The sequence below is a fragment of the Salvelinus namaycush genome, unplaced genomic scaffold, assembly GCF_016432855.1.
Source record: "Salvelinus namaycush isolate Seneca unplaced genomic scaffold, SaNama_1.0 Scaffold89, whole genome shotgun sequence".
Taxonomy (NCBI): Eukaryota; Metazoa; Chordata; class Actinopteri; order Salmoniformes; family Salmonidae; genus Salvelinus; species Salvelinus namaycush.
The window spans coordinates 251,622-266,662 of record NW_024061630.1 but is presented as its reverse complement, the minus strand read 5'-3'; the positions used below and the strand labels follow the sequence as shown (position 1 = coordinate 266,662).

Here is a 15,041-nt window from a genome sequence, read left to right as displayed (position 1 = left end):
GCCAGGGAGAGAGGGAGAGGGATGGATAGAGGCCAGGGGAGAGAGGGAGTGGGATGGATAGAGGCCAGGGAGAGAGGGATGGATAGAGGCCAGGGAGAGGAGCTCACAGGTTGGTCTCCCTTCTATCTCTACTAGGGCAGGTTGGTCTCTCTCCTATCTCTACTAGGGGAAGGTTTAGGGGGATCCTTGGCAGTGGTAGCTTTCCCGTTCTTAGCTTCGACCGCCACCGCTGGCTCTGCTGCTGCAGCGGATACCACGGCAGCTACGGAACGTTTGGTCTGCTCCTCGCTCCTCGCCTCGGGGCTGGGCTGTATGGGCGGAGCCTGTTCTGCTGGAGGTGGGGCTGTCAGCTCCTGCTGCTGCAGCTTGTGGGTCTGGAGGAGGCGGAGCTGAACACGCAGTTCCAAGATGGCTTCCTGCTCCTCGTGGATGGCCTGGTTGAAGTGGGTGTTCTTGTTCTGGAGGATGGCGAGATGGAGACACAAGGAAAGACAGTTCAGATGGACAGAGAGAGAGAGAGAGAGGACAGAGAGAGAGAGAGACCGAGAGAGACCGAGAGAGAGGGAGAGAGGACAGAGAGAGAGAGAGACCCGAGAGAGAGGGAGAGAGAGAGAGAGAGAGAGGGAGAGAGACCGAGAGAGAGGGAGAGAGGACAGAGAGAGACCGAGAGAGAGGGAGAGAGAGAGGACAGAGAGAGACAGAGAGAGAGACAGCAACAAGAAGCAAAACTAGATGACAGAATAAAGCACTAAGTATAGCAGAGCTCAGACATCCCCCTCTCTCTCTTCTCTCCCCGTCTCTCACCTCCAGTTCTTCGTTCTGTTTCTGCAGCTCTTCCAGGATCATCTGTAGTTCCTCCTCGTCTTCACTCTCACTCTCGCTGTCTGAAGAGTACTCCTCTGTCTCACTGCGACCCTGTTGACGACTATAGACACAGGGAGAGGAGAACTTATATTCACCATATACACTGGGTGGACAAATCATTAGGAACACCTTCCTAAAATTGAGATGAATCCCCCCCCTTTTGCCCTCAGAACAGCCTCACTTCGTCGGGTCATGGAATCTACAAGGTGTTGAAAGCGTTCCACAGGGATGCTGGCCCATGTTGACTCCAATGCTTCCCACAGTTGTGTCAAGTTGGCTGGATGTCCTTTGGGTGGTGGAACATTCTTGATAAACACACTTCATGGTAAAGTCTACACCAGTTGTATTCGCCGCATGTGACAAACAAAATTTGATATCAATATGATATTTACAGTGTAAATGAATGTTTTTGTCTTTGTAACACAAACACACCCATGGATGTTTAGTTGGTAAATGTATCTAACACTCAAGCTGGGCGATGTTTGTGCACCGTCTACATTTAGCACCTGGATATTAGTTCTGGGATTTGTCCTCCGGGAACGATCTAACAGTAGACATTTTGATTTATTTAACCTTTATTTAACTAGCCAAGTCAGTTAAGAACAAATTCTTATTTTCAATGACGGCCTAGGAACAGTGGGTTAACTGCCTTGTTCAGGGGCAGAACGACATATTTTTACCTTGTCAGCTCGGGGGATTCTATCTAGCAATCTTTCGGTTACTCGTCCAACGCTCTAAACCACGAGGCTACCTGCCACTACCTGCCGCCCATAAGGAGAGACGAGACAAAACTAGCCAGAGATAAAATAGGGCTGTAGGATAGCTGAGCTGACTCAAGACTGTAAAATCTACACTTTACAAAAATATCAATACATGTAAAGTGTTGGTCCCGTGTTTCATGAGCTGAAATAAAAGATCCCAGAACTGTTCCAGACGCACAAAAAAACATATTTCTCTCAAATTCTGGGAACAAATTTGTTTACATCTCTGTTAGTGAACATTTCTCCCTTTGCCAAGATAATCCATACACCTGACAGGTGTGGCATATCAAGAAGCTGATTAAACAGCATGATCATTACACAGGTGCACCTTGTGCTAGGGACAATAAAAGGACACTTTAAATGTGCAGTTTTGTCTCACAACACAATGCCACAGATGTCTCAAGTTTTGAGGGAATGCTGACTGCAGGAATGTCCACCAGAGCTGTTGGAAGAGAATTTAATGTTAATTTCTCCACCATAAGCCGCCTCCAATGTCGCTTTAGAGAATTTGGCAGTACGTCCAACCGGCCTCACAACCGCAGACCACGTGTATGGCGTCGTGTGGGTGAGTGGTTTGCTGATGTCAACGTTGTGAACAGAGTGCCCCATGGTGGCGGTGGGGTTATGGTATAGGCAGGCATAAACTACGGACAATGAACACAATTGCATTTTAGCGATTGCAATTTGAATGCACAGAGATACCGTGACAAGATCCTGAGGCCCATTGTCTGGGCCGGTCACGTCAGTCAGAGTCCTGACCTCTAGCCAATCACGTCAGTCAGAGTCCTGACCTCTAGCCGGTCACGTCAGTCAGAGTCCTGACCTCTAGCCGGTCACGTCAGTCAGAGTCCTGACCTCTAGCCAATCACGTCAGTCAGAGTCCTGACCTCTAGCCGGTCACGTCAGTCAGAGTCCTGACCTCTAGCCGGTCACGTCAGTCAGAGTCCTGACCTCTAGCCGGTCACGTCAGTCAGAGATCTGACCTCTAGCCAATCACGTCAGTCAGAGTCCTGACCTCTAGCCAATCACGTCAGTCAGAGTTCTGACCTCTAGCCGGTCACGTCAGTCAGAGTTCTGACCTCTAGCCGGTCACGTCAGTCAGAGATCTGACCTCTAGCCGGTCACGTCAGTCAGAGATCTGACCTCTAGCCGGTCACGTCAGTCAGAGTTCTGACCTCTAGCCAATCACGTCAGTCAGAGTCCTGACCTCTAGCCAATCACGTCAGTCAGAGTCCTGACCTCTAGCCAATCACGTCAGTCAGAGTTCTGACCTCTAGCCAATCACGTCAGTCAGAGTTCTGACCTCTAGCCGGTCACGTCAGTCAGAGTCCTGACCTCTAGCCAATCACGTCAGTCAGAGTTCTGACCTCTAGCCAATCACGTCAGTCAGAGTTCTGACCTCTAGCCAATCACGTCAGTCAGAGATCTGACCTCTAGCCGGTCACGTCAGTCAGAGTTCTGACCTCTAGCCGGTCACGTCAGTCAGAGATCTGACCTCTAGCCGGTCACGTCAGTCAGAGTTCTGACCTCTAGCCAATCACGTCAGTCAGAGATCTGACCTCTAGCCAATCACGTCAGTCAGAGATCTGACCTCTAGCCAATCACGTCAGTCAGAGATCTGACCTCTAGCCAATCACGTCAGTCAGAGATCTGACCTCTAGCCAATCACGCCAGTCAGAGTTCTGACCTCTAGCCAATCACGCCAGTCAGAGTTCTGACCTCTAGCCGGTCACGTCAGTCAGAAATCTGACCTCTAGCCAATCACGTCAGTCAGAGTTCTGACCTCTAGCCAATCACGTCAGTCAGAGTTCTGACCTCTAGCCAATCACGTCAGTCAGAGTTCTGACCTCTAGCCAATCACGTCAGTCAGAGTTCTGACCTCTAGCCAATCACGTCAGTCAGAGTTCTGACCTCTAGCCAATCACGTCAGTCAGAGTTCTGACCTCTAGCCAATCACGTCAGTCAGAGTTCTGACCTCTAGCCAATCACGTCAGTCAGAGTTCTGACCTCTAGCCAATCACGTCAGTCAGAGTTCTGACCTCTAGCCAATCACGTCAGTCAGAGTTCTGACCTCTAGCCAATCACGTCAGTCAGAGTTCTGACCTCTAGCCAATCACGTCAGTCAGAGTTCTGACCTCTAGCCAATCACGTCAGTCAGAGTTCTGACCTCTAGCCAATCACGTCAGTCAGAGTTCTGACCTCTAGCCAATCACGTCAGTCAGAGTTCTGACCTCTAGCCAATCACGTCAGTCAAAGTTCTGACCTCTAGCCAATCACGTCAGTCAGAGTCCTGACCTCTAGCCAATCACGTCAGTCAGAGATCTGACCTCTAGCCGGTCACGTCAGTCAGAGTCCTGACCTCTAGCCGGTCACGTCAGTCAGAGTCCTGACCTCTAGCCGGTCACGTCAGTCAGAGTTCTGACCTCTAGCCGGTCACGTCAGTCAGAGATCTGACCTCTAGCCAATCACGTCAGTCAGAGTTCTGACCTCTAGCCAATCACGTCAGTCAGAGTTCTGACCTCTAGCCGGTCACGTCAGTCAGAGTCCTGACCTCTAGCCAATCACGTCAGTCAGAGTTCTGACCTCTAGCCAATCACGTCAGTCAGAGATCTGACCTCTAGCCAATCACGTCAGTCAGAGTTCTGACCTCTAGCCAATCACGTCAGTCAGAGTCCTGACCTCTAGCCGGTCACGTCAGTCAGAGTCCTGACCTCTAGCCAATCACGTCAGTCAGAGATCTGACCTCTAGCCAATCACGTCAGTCAGAGTCCTGACCTCTAGCCAATCACGTCAGTCAGAGTCCTGACCTCTAGCCAATCACGTCAGTCAGAGTCCTGACCTCTAGCCGGTCACGTCAGTCAGAGTTCTGACCTCTAGCCGGTCACGTCAGTCAGAGATCTGACCTCTAGCCGGTCACGTCAGTCAGAGATCTGACCTCTAGCCGGTCACGTCAGTCAGAGTCCTGACCTCTAGCCAATCACGTCAGTCAGAGTCCTGACCTCTAGCCAATCACGTCAGTCAGAGTTCTGACCTCTAGCCGGTCACGTCAGTCAGAGTCCTGACCTCTAGCCAATCACGTCAGTCAGAGTCCTGACCTCTAGCCAATCACGTCAGTCAGAGTTCTGACCTCTAGCCAATCACGTCAGTCAGAGTTCTGACCTCTAGCCAATCACGTCAGTCAGAGTTCTGACCTCTAGCCGGTCACGTCAGTCAGAGTCCTGACCTCTAGCCAATCACGTCAGTCAGAGTTCTGACCTCTAGCCAATCACGTCAGTCAGAGTTCTGACCTCTAGCCAATCACGTCAGTCAGAGTTCTGACCTCTAGCCAATCACGTCAGTCAGAGATCTGACCTCTAGCCAATCACGTCAGTCAGAGATCTGACCTCTAGCCGGTCACGTCAGTCAGAGTTCTGACCTCTAGCCGGTCACGTCAGTCAGAGATCTGACCTCTAGCCAATCACGTCAGTCAGAGTTCTGACCTCTAGCCAATCACGTCAGTCAGAGATCTGACCTCTAGCCAATCACGTCAGTCAGAGATCTGACCTCTAGCCGGTCACGTCAGTCAGAGATCTGACCTCTAGCCAATCACGTCAGTCAGAGTTCTGACCTCTAGCCAATCACGCCAGTCAGAGTTCTGACCTCTAGCCAATCACGTCAGTCAGAGTTCTGACCTCTAGCCAATCACGTCAGTCAGAGTTCTGACCTCTAGCCAATCACGTCAGTCAGAGTTCTGACCTCTAGCCAATCACGTCAGTCAGAGTCCTGACCTCTAGCCGGTCACGTCAGTCAGAGTCCTGACCTCTAGCCGGTCACGTCAGTCAGAGTCCTGACCTCTAGCCGGTCACGTCAGTCAGAGTCCTGACCTCTAGCCGGTCACGTCAGTCAGAGTTCTGACCTCTAGCCAATCACGTCAGTCAGAGATCTGACCTCTAGCCAATCACGTCAGTCAGAGATCTGACCTCTAGCCAATCACGTCAGTCAGAGATCTGACCTCTAGCCAATCACGCCAGTCAGAGTTCTGACCTCTAGCCAATCACGCCAGTCAGAGTTCTGACCTCTAGCCAATCACGTCAGTCAGAGTTCTGACCTCTAGCCAATCACGTCAGTCAGAGTTCTGACCTCTAGCCAATCACGTCAGTCAGAGTTCTGACCTCTAGCCAATCACGTCAGTCAGAGTTCTGACCTCTAGCCAATCACGTCAGTCAGAGTTCTGACCTCTAGCCAATCACGTCAGTCAGAGTTCTGACCTCTAGCCAATCACGTCAGTCAGAGTTCTGACCTCTAGCCAATCACGTCAGTCAGAGTTCTGACCTCTAGCCAATCACGTCAGTCAGAGTTCTGACCTCTAGCCAATCACGTCAGTCAGAGTTCTGACCTCTAGCCAATCACGTCAGTCAGAGTTCTGACCTCTAGCCAATCACGTCAGTCAGAGTTCTGACCTCTAGCCAATCACGTCAGTCAGAGTTCTGACCTCTAGCCAATCACGTCAGTCAGAGTTCTGACCTCTAGCCAATCACGTCAGTCAAAGTTCTGACCTCTAGCCAATCACGTCAGTCAGAGTCCTGACCTCTAGCCAATCACGTCAGTCAGAGATCTGACCTCTAGCCGGTCACGTCAGTCAGAGTCCTGACCTCTAGCCGGTCACGTCAGTCAGAGTCCTGACCTCTAGCCAATCACGTCAGTCAGAGTTCTGACCTCTAGCCGGTCACGTCAGTCAGAGATCTGACCTCTAGCCAATCACGTCAGTCAGAGTTCTGACCTCTAGCCAATCACGTCAGTCAGAGTTCTGACCTCTAGCCGGTCACGTCAGTCAGAGTCCTGACCTCTAGCCAATCACGTCAGTCAGAGTTCTGACCTCTAGCCAATCACGTCAGTCAGAGATCTGACCTCTAGCCAATCACGTCAGTCAGAGTTCTGACCTCTAGCCAATCACGTCAGTCAGAGTCCTGACCTCTAGCCGGTCACGTCAGTCAGAGTCCTGACCTCTAGCCAATCACGTCAGTCAGAGATCTGACCTCTAGCCAATCACGTCAGTCAGAGTCCTGACCTCTAGCCAATCACGTCAGTCAGAGTCCTGACCTCTAGCCAATCACGTCAGTCAGAGTCCTGACCTCTAGCCGGTCACGTCAGTCAGAGTTCTGACCTCTAGCCGGTCACGTCAGTCAGAGATCTGACCTCTAGCCGGTCACGTCAGTCAGAGATCTGACCTCTAGCCGGTCACGTCAGTCAGAGTCCTGACCTCTAGCCAATCACGTCAGTCAGAGTCCTGACCTCTAGCCAATCACGTCAGTCAGAGTTCTGACCTCTAGCCGGTCACGTCAGTCAGAGTCCTGACCTCTAGCCAATCACGTCAGTCAGAGTCCTGACCTCTAGCCAATCACGTCAGTCAGAGTTCTGACCTCTAGCCAATCACGTCAGTCAGAGTTCTGACCTCTAGCCAATCACGTCAGTCAGAGATCTGACCTCTAGCCAATCACGTCAGTCAGAGATCTGACCTCTAGCCGGTCACGTCAGTCAGAGTTCTGACCTCTAGCCGGTCACGTCAGTCAGAGATCTGACCTCTAGCCAATCACGTCAGTCAGAGTTCTGACCTCTAGCCAATCACGTCAGTCAGAGATCTGACCTCTAGCCAATCACGTCAGTCAGAGATCTGACCTCTAGCCGGTCACGTCAGTCAGAGATCTGACCTCTAGCCAATCACGTCAGTCAGAGTTCTGACCTCTAGCCAATCACGCCAGTCAGAGTTCTGACCTCTAGCCAATCACGTCAGTCAGAGTTCTGACCTCTAGCCAATCACGTCAGTCAGAGTCCTGACCTCTAGCCGGTCACGTCAGTCAGAGTTCTGACCTCTAGCCGGTCACGTCAGTCAGAGTCCTGACCTCTAGCCAATCACGTCAGTCAGAGTTCTGACCTCTAGCCAATCACGTCAGTCAGAGTTCTGACCTCTAGCCAATCACGTCAGTCAGAGATCTGACCTCTAGCCAATCACGTCAGTCAGAGATCTGACCTCTAGCCGGTCACGTCAGTCAGAGTTCTGACCTCTAGCCGGTCACGTCAGTCAGAGATCTGACCTCTAGCCAATCACGTCAGTCAGAGTTCTGACCTCTAGCCAATCACGTCAGTCAGAGATCTGACCTCTAGCCAATCACGTCAGTCAGAGATCTGACCTCTAGCCGGTCACGTCAGTCAGAGATCTGACCTCTAGCCAATCACGTCAGTCAGAGTTCTGACCTCTAGCCAATCACGCCAGTCAGAGTTCTGACCTCTAGCCAATCACGTCAGTCAGAGTTCTGACCTCTAGCCAATCACGTCAGTCAGAGTCCTGACCTCTAGCCGGTCACGTCAGTCAGAGTCCTGACCTCTAGCCGGTCACGTCAGTCAGAGTCCTGACCTCTAGCCGGTCACGTCAGTCAGAGATCTGACCTCTAGCCAATCACGTCAGTCAGAGTTCTGACCTCTAGCCGGTCACGTCAGTCAGAGTCCTGACCTCTAGCCGGTCACGTCAGTCAGAGATCTGACCTCTAGCCAATCACGTCAGTCAGAGTCCTGACCTCTAGCCGGTCACGTCAGTCAGAGTCCTGACCTCTAGCCGGTCACGTCAGTCAGAGTCCTGACCTCTAGCCGGTCACGTCAGTCAGAGTCCTGACCTCTAGCCGGTCACGTCAGTCAGAGTCCTGACCTCTAGCCGGTCACGTCAGTCAGAGATCTGACCTCTAGCCGGTCACGTCAGTCAGAGATCTGACCTCTAGCCAATCACGTCAGTCAGAGTTCTGACCTCTAGCCGGTCACGTCAGTCAGAGTCCTGACCTCTAGCCGGTCACGTCAGTCAGAGTCCTGACCTCTAGCCAATCACGTCAGTCAGAGTTCTGACCTCTAGCCGGTCACGTCAGTCAGAGATCTGACCTCTAGCCGGTCACGTCAGTCAGAGATCTGACCTCTAGCCGGTCACGTCAGTCAGAGATCTGACCTCTAGCCGGTCACGTCAGTCAGAGATCTGACCTCTAGCCGGTCACGTCAGTCAGAGATCTGACCTCTAGCCGGTCACGTCAGTCAGAGATCTGACCTCTAGCCGGTCACGTCAGTCAGAGTCCTGACCTCTAGCCAATCACGTCAGTCAGAGTCCTGACCTCTAGCCGGTCACGTCAGTCAGAGTCCTGACCTCTAGCCGGTCACGTCAGTCAGAGTCCTGACCTCTAGCCAATCACGTCAGTCAGAGTTCTGACCTCTAGCCAATCACGTCAGTCAGAGTTCTGACCTCTAGCCAATCACGTCAGTCAGAGATCTGACCTCTAGCCAATCACGTCAGTCAGAGTTCTGACCTCTAGCCAATCACGTCAGTCAGAGTTCTGACCTCTAGCCGGTCACGTCAGTCAGAGATCTGACCTCTAGCCAATCACGTCAGTCAGAGTTCTGACCTCTAGCCAATCACGTCAGTCAGAGTTCTGACCTCTAGCCGGTCACGTCAGTCAGAGTCCTGACCTCTAGCCAATCACGTCAGTCAGAGTTCTGACCTCTAGCCAATCACGTCAGTCAGAGTTCTGACCTCTAGCCAATCACGTCAGTCAGAGATCTGACCTCTAGCCGGTCACGGCAGTCAGAGTTCTGACCTCTAGCCGGTCACGTCAGTCAGAGTTCTGACCTCTAGCCAATCACGTCAGTCAGAGATCTGACCTCTAGCCAATCACGTCAGTCAGAGATCTGACCTCTAGCCAATCACGTCAGTCAGAGTTCTGACCTCTAGCCAATCACGTCAGTCAGAGATCTGACCTCTAGCCAATCACGTCAGTCAGAGTTCTGACCTCTAGCCAATCACGCCAGTCAGAGTTCTGACCTCTAGCCGGTCACGTCAGTCAGAAATCTGACCTCTAGCCAATCACGTCAGTCAGAGTTCTGACCTCTAGCCAATCACGTCAGTCAGAGTTCTGACCTCTAGCCAATCACGTCAGTCAGAGTTCTGACCTCTAGCCAATCACGTCAGTCAGAGTTCTGACCTCTAGCCAATCACGTCAGTCAGAGTTCTGACCTCTAGCCAATCACGTCAGTCAGAGTTCTGACCTCTAGCCAATCACGTCAGTCAGAGTTCTGACCTCTAGCCAATCACGTCAGTCAGAGTTCTGACCTCTAGCCAATCACGTCAGTCAGAGTTCTGACCTCTAGCCAATCACGTCAGTCAGAGTTCTGACCTCTAGCCAATCACGTCAGTCAGAGTTCTGACCTCTAGCCGGTCACGTCAGTCAGAGTTCTGACCTCTAGCCGGTCACGTCAGTCAGAGATCTGACCTCTAGCCAATCACGTCAGTCAGAGTTCTGACCTCTAGCCGGTCACGTCAGTCAGAGTCCTGACCTCTAGCCGGTCACGTCAGTCAGAGATCTGACCTCTAGCCGGTCACGTCAGTCAGAGATCTGACCTCTAGCCAATCACGTCAGTCAGAGTCCTGACCTCTGTATGTCAGCGATCTCGGCCCTCAGTCTCTCGATCTCCTCCTTCTCTGTAGCGATTTGTCTCCTCAACACCTGCTCCAGAGATATCAGCTCCTCCTGCTCCGTCAGGATCTCATTCTCCTGGAGGGAGGGAGGGAGAGAGAGAGGAGGGGAGGGAGAGAGGGAGGAGGGGAAGGAGAGAGGAAGGGAGGGAGAGAGAGGAGGGGAAGGAGAGAGGGAGGGAGAGAGAGAGGAGGGGAATGAGAGAGAGAGGAGGGGAGGGAGAGAGAGAGGAGGGGAAGGAGAGAGGGAGGGAGAGAGAGAGGAAGGAGAGAGAGAGGAGGGGAAGGAGAGAGGGAGGGAGAGAGAGAGGAAGGGAGGGAGAGAGAGAGGAGGGGAAGGAGAGAGGGAGGGAGAGAGAGAGGAAGGGAGGGAGAGAGAGGAGGGGAAGGAGAGAGGGAGGGAGAGAGAGGAGGGGAGGGAGAGAGAGAGGAGGGGATGGAGAGAGAGAGGAGGGGAAGGAGAGAGAGAGGAGGGGAGGGAGAGAGAGAGGAAGGGAGGGAGAGAGAGAGGAGGGGAAGGAGAGAGGGAGGGAGAGAGAGAGGAGGGGAGGGAGAGAGAGAGGAAGGGAGGGAGAGAGAGAGGAGGGGAAGGAGAGAGGGAGGGAGAAAGAGAGGAGGGGAGGGAGAGAGAGAGGAGGGGAAGGAGAGAGGAAGGGAGAGAGAGAGGAAGGGAGGGAGAGAAAAAAAGCACTGTTCAGCAGATCATTTCCCCTCCATAATGTCCATTTTCGTGTGTTACCGTGTGTTACCGTGTGTTACCGTGTGTTACCGTGTGGTACCTGTGTTACCGTGTGGTACCGTGTGTTACCGTGTGTTACCGGGTGTTACCGTGTGTTACCGTGTGGTACCGTGTGGTACCGTGTGTTACCGGGTGTTACCGTGTGTTACCGTGTGGTACCGTGTGGTACCTGTGTTACCGGGTGTTACCGGGTGTTACCGTGTGGTACCGTGTGTTACCGTGTGTTACCGTGTGGTACCGTGTGGTACCGTGTGTTACCGTGTGTTACCGTGTGTTACCTGTGTGGTACCGTGTGTTACCGTGTGTTACCGTGTGTTACCTGTGTGGTACCGTGTGGTACCGTGTGTTACCGTGTGTTACCGTGTGGTACCGTGTGTTACCGTGTGGTACCGTGTGGTACCGTGTGGTACCGTGTGGTACCGTGTGGTACCGTGTGGTACCGTGTGGTACCGTGTGTTACCGTGTGTTACCTGTGCCAGCAGTATGTTGACCACCTCTTCTTCGTTCTCAGTCATCTCTTCTTTAGACACGTCTTCTTTAGAGAGACTGGCTATCTCCTGGGCTATCTTAGTCTCACACTCCTGGACACACACACACACACACACACACACACACACACACACACACACACACACACACACACGTTAGAGAGACAGGATCTCTAAAGCTCCTAGGAGGTACACACTAGGGCTGGCACAATTACCATATAACCGTGTAACCGCCGGGTATGGATAAAGACCGTCATGAAGATGAAATAACCGTCATTTTGGAAACGAATAGCAAACGGAAGACAGGAAGGCAGACAGGAAGGCAGACAGGAAGGCAGACAGGAAGGCAGGAGATTCCTGCGGTTGAGTTTCTGCTGTAGCACAGACTCTTAACATGATGAAACTTTGTTGCTTCTTGCTGAAACAAGCAGTCTTTGGTTGCCTAGGCAACGGCCTTCACCATGCAGCAGCAACACACAGAAATATAATGAATAGAACAGGCTTGGAACCTGTAACCCTGGTAATATGACTGGTAAATAGAACAGGCTTGGAACCTCTAACCCTGGTAATATGACTGGTAAATAGAATGAATAGAACAGGCTTGGAACCTGTAACCCTGGTAATATGACTGGTAAATAGAATGAATAGAACAGGCTTGGAACCTCTAACCCTGGTAATATGACTGGTAAATGGAACAGGCTTGGAACCTCTAACCCTGGTAATATGACTGGTAAATGGAACAGGCTTGGAACCTCTAACCCTGGAAATATGACTGGTAAATAGAATGAATAGAACAGGCTTGGAACCTCTAACCCTGGTAATATGACTGGTAAATAGAATGGGCTTGGAACCTCTAACCCTGGTAATATGACTGGTAAATGGAACAGGCTTGGAACCTCTAACCCTGGTAATATGACTGGTAAATGGAACAGGCTTGGAACCTCTAACCCTGGTAATATGACTGGTAAATGGAACAGGCTTGGAACCTCTAACCCTGGTAATATGACTGGTAAATGGAACAGGCTTGGAACCTGTAACCCTGGTAATATGACTGGTAAATAGAATGAATAGAACAGGCTTGGAACCTCTAACCCTGGTAATATGACTGGTAAATAGAACAGGCTTGGAACCTCTAACCCTGGTAATATGACTGGTAAATAGAATGAATAGAACAGGCTTGGAACCTCTAACCCTGGTAATATGACTGGTAAATAGAATGAATAGAACAGGCTTGGAACCTGTAACCCTGGTAATATGACTGGTAAATAGAATGAATAGAACAGGTTTGGAACCTGTAACCCTGGTAATATGACTGGTAAATAGAATGAATAGAACAGGCTTGGAACCTCTAACCCTGGTAATATGACTGGTAAATAGAATGAATAGAACAGGCTTGGAACCTGTAACCCTGGTAATATGACTGGTAAATAGAACAGGCTTGGAACCTGTAACCCTGGTAATATAACTGGTAAATATAATGAATAGAACAGGCTTGGAACCTCTAACCCTGGTAATATGACTGGTAAATAGAACAGGCTTGGAACCTCTAACCCTGGTAATATGACTGGTAAATACGTATGACATTTACGTAAGTATTCAGACCCTTTACTCAGTACTTTGTTGAAGGACCTTTGGCAGCGATTACAGCCTCCAGTCGTATTGGGTATGACGCTACAAGCTTGGCACACTTGTATTTGGAGAGTTTCTCCCATTCTTCTCTGCAGATCCTCTCAAACTCTGTCAGGTTGGATGGGGAGCATCGCTGCACAGCTATTTTCAGGTCTCTCCAGAGATGTTAGATTGGGTTCAAGTCCGGGCTCTGGCTGGGCCACTCAAGGACATTCAGACACTTGTCCCGAAGCCACTCCTGCGTTGTCTTGGCTGTGTGCTTAGGGTCGTTGTCCTGTTGGAAGGTGAACCTTCACCCCAGTCTGAGGTCCTGAGCGCTCTGGAGCAGGTTTTCATCAAGGATCTCTCTGTATTTTGCTCCGTTCATCATTCCCTCAATCCTGACTAGTCTCCCAGCCCCTGCCGCTGAAAAACATCCCCACAGCATGATGCTGCCACCACCATGCTTCACCTTAGGGATGGTATTGGCCAGGTGATGAGCAGTGCCTGGTCTCCTCCAGACGTGACGCTTGGTATTCAGGCCAAAGAGTTCAATCTTTGTCTCCCAAGTGGCGCAGTGGTCGAAGGCACTGCATCCCAGTGCTTGAGGCGTCACTACGGGTTTGCTCTAGCGACTCCTTGTGACGGCCCGGGCGCTGTACGGTGTTTCCTCCGACACATTGGTGTCGGCTGGCTTCCGGGTTAAGCGAGCAGTGTGTCAAGAAGCAGTGCGGCTTGGCAGGGCCTTGTTTCGGAGAATGCACGGCTCTTCACCGTCGCCTCTCCCGAGTTCGTACGGGAGTTGCAGCGATGAGACAAGACTGTAACTACCAATTAAATATCACGAAATTGGGGTAAAAATAAATAAATAAATACAATGAGCTCCATTTTGGTTTCATCAGACCAAAGAATCTTGTCTCTCATGGTCTGGGAGTCCTTTAGGCGCCGTTTGGCAAACTCCAAGAGGCTGTCATGTGCCTTTTACTGAGGAGTGTCTTCCGTCTGGCCACTTTATCATAAAGGCCTGATTGGTAGAGTGCTGCAGAGATGGCGGTCCTTCTGAAAGGTTCTCCCATCTCAACAGAGGAACTCTGGAAATCTGTCAGTGACCATCAGGTTCTTGGTCACCTCCCTGACCAAGGCCCTTCTCCCACGATTGCTCAGCTTGTCCGGACGGCCAGCTCTAGGAAGAGTCTTGGTGGTTCCTAACTTCTTCCATTAAGTATGATGGAGGCCACTGTGTTCTTGGGGACCTTCAATGCTGCAGAAATATTTTGGTACCCTTCTTAGATCTGTGCCTCGACACAATCCTGTCTCGGAGCTCTACGGACAATTCCTTTGACCTCATGGCTTGGTTTTTGCTCTGACATGCACTGGCAACTGTGGGACCTTATATAGACAGCTGTGTGCCTTTCCAAATCATGTCCAATCAATTGAATTTACCACAGGTGGACTCTAATGAAGTTGAGAAAAATCTACAATTATTATTTTTTTCATCTTTTTTTGTTGTTGCAAACATTTCTAAAAACCTGTTTTTGCTTTGTGTGTAGATTGATGAGGGATTTCTTATTTTTTTAATCCATTTTAGAACAGGGCTGTAACGTAACAAAATGTGGGAAAATGAAGAAATCTGAATACATTTTCTGAATGCCCTGTATGGTGTGTGTGTGTGTCCTTGCCTGTCTCTTGGCCTCCCGTTTTCCAAATGCCCTGTATGGTGTGTGTGTGTCCTTGCCTGTCTCTTGGCCTCCCGTTTTCTAAATGCCCTGTATGTTGTGTGTGTGTCCTTGCCTGTCTCTTGGCCTCCCGTAGTTTGCGTTTTAAAGCGGTGAGGATGCGTTGGACCTCCCAGAGCCTCTCCTCTTTAGACAAATCCTTCACCCCAGCCTGGAGGTCTCTGTGAAGGCAGTTCAACAGGAACTCCTAGGGGGGGGGGGGGGGGACATTATCATACAGGATTATAGTAACCTTTAATATTAACGACACAATATGTTACACTGAACAAAAAATATAAAAACACATCATGCTATAATTTCAAAGAGTTACAGGTTTTTTTTTTAGAAGGAAATCAAGTCAATTTAAATAAATCAATTAGGCCG

General features: G+C 50.8%; 1 protein-coding gene across 1 annotated transcript in view; it reads right to left on the bottom strand.

The window, feature by feature from the left end:
• Positions 1-15,041, bottom strand: part of ralbp1 (ralA binding protein 1) — a gene marked incomplete at its 5' end in the record, with an annotated part of 31,295 nt that continues 16,254 nt past the window's right edge. Inside the window, 5 exons of the mRNA XM_038987916.1 lie at positions 1-458; positions 805-925; positions 10,065-10,186; positions 11,317-11,427; positions 14,734-14,865. Of these exons, the coding sequence (XP_038843844.1) occupies positions 132-458; positions 805-925; positions 10,065-10,186; positions 11,317-11,427; positions 14,734-14,865 (813 nt within the window). The remainder of the gene's footprint in view (positions 459-804; positions 926-10,064; positions 10,187-11,316; positions 11,428-14,733; positions 14,866-15,041) is intronic.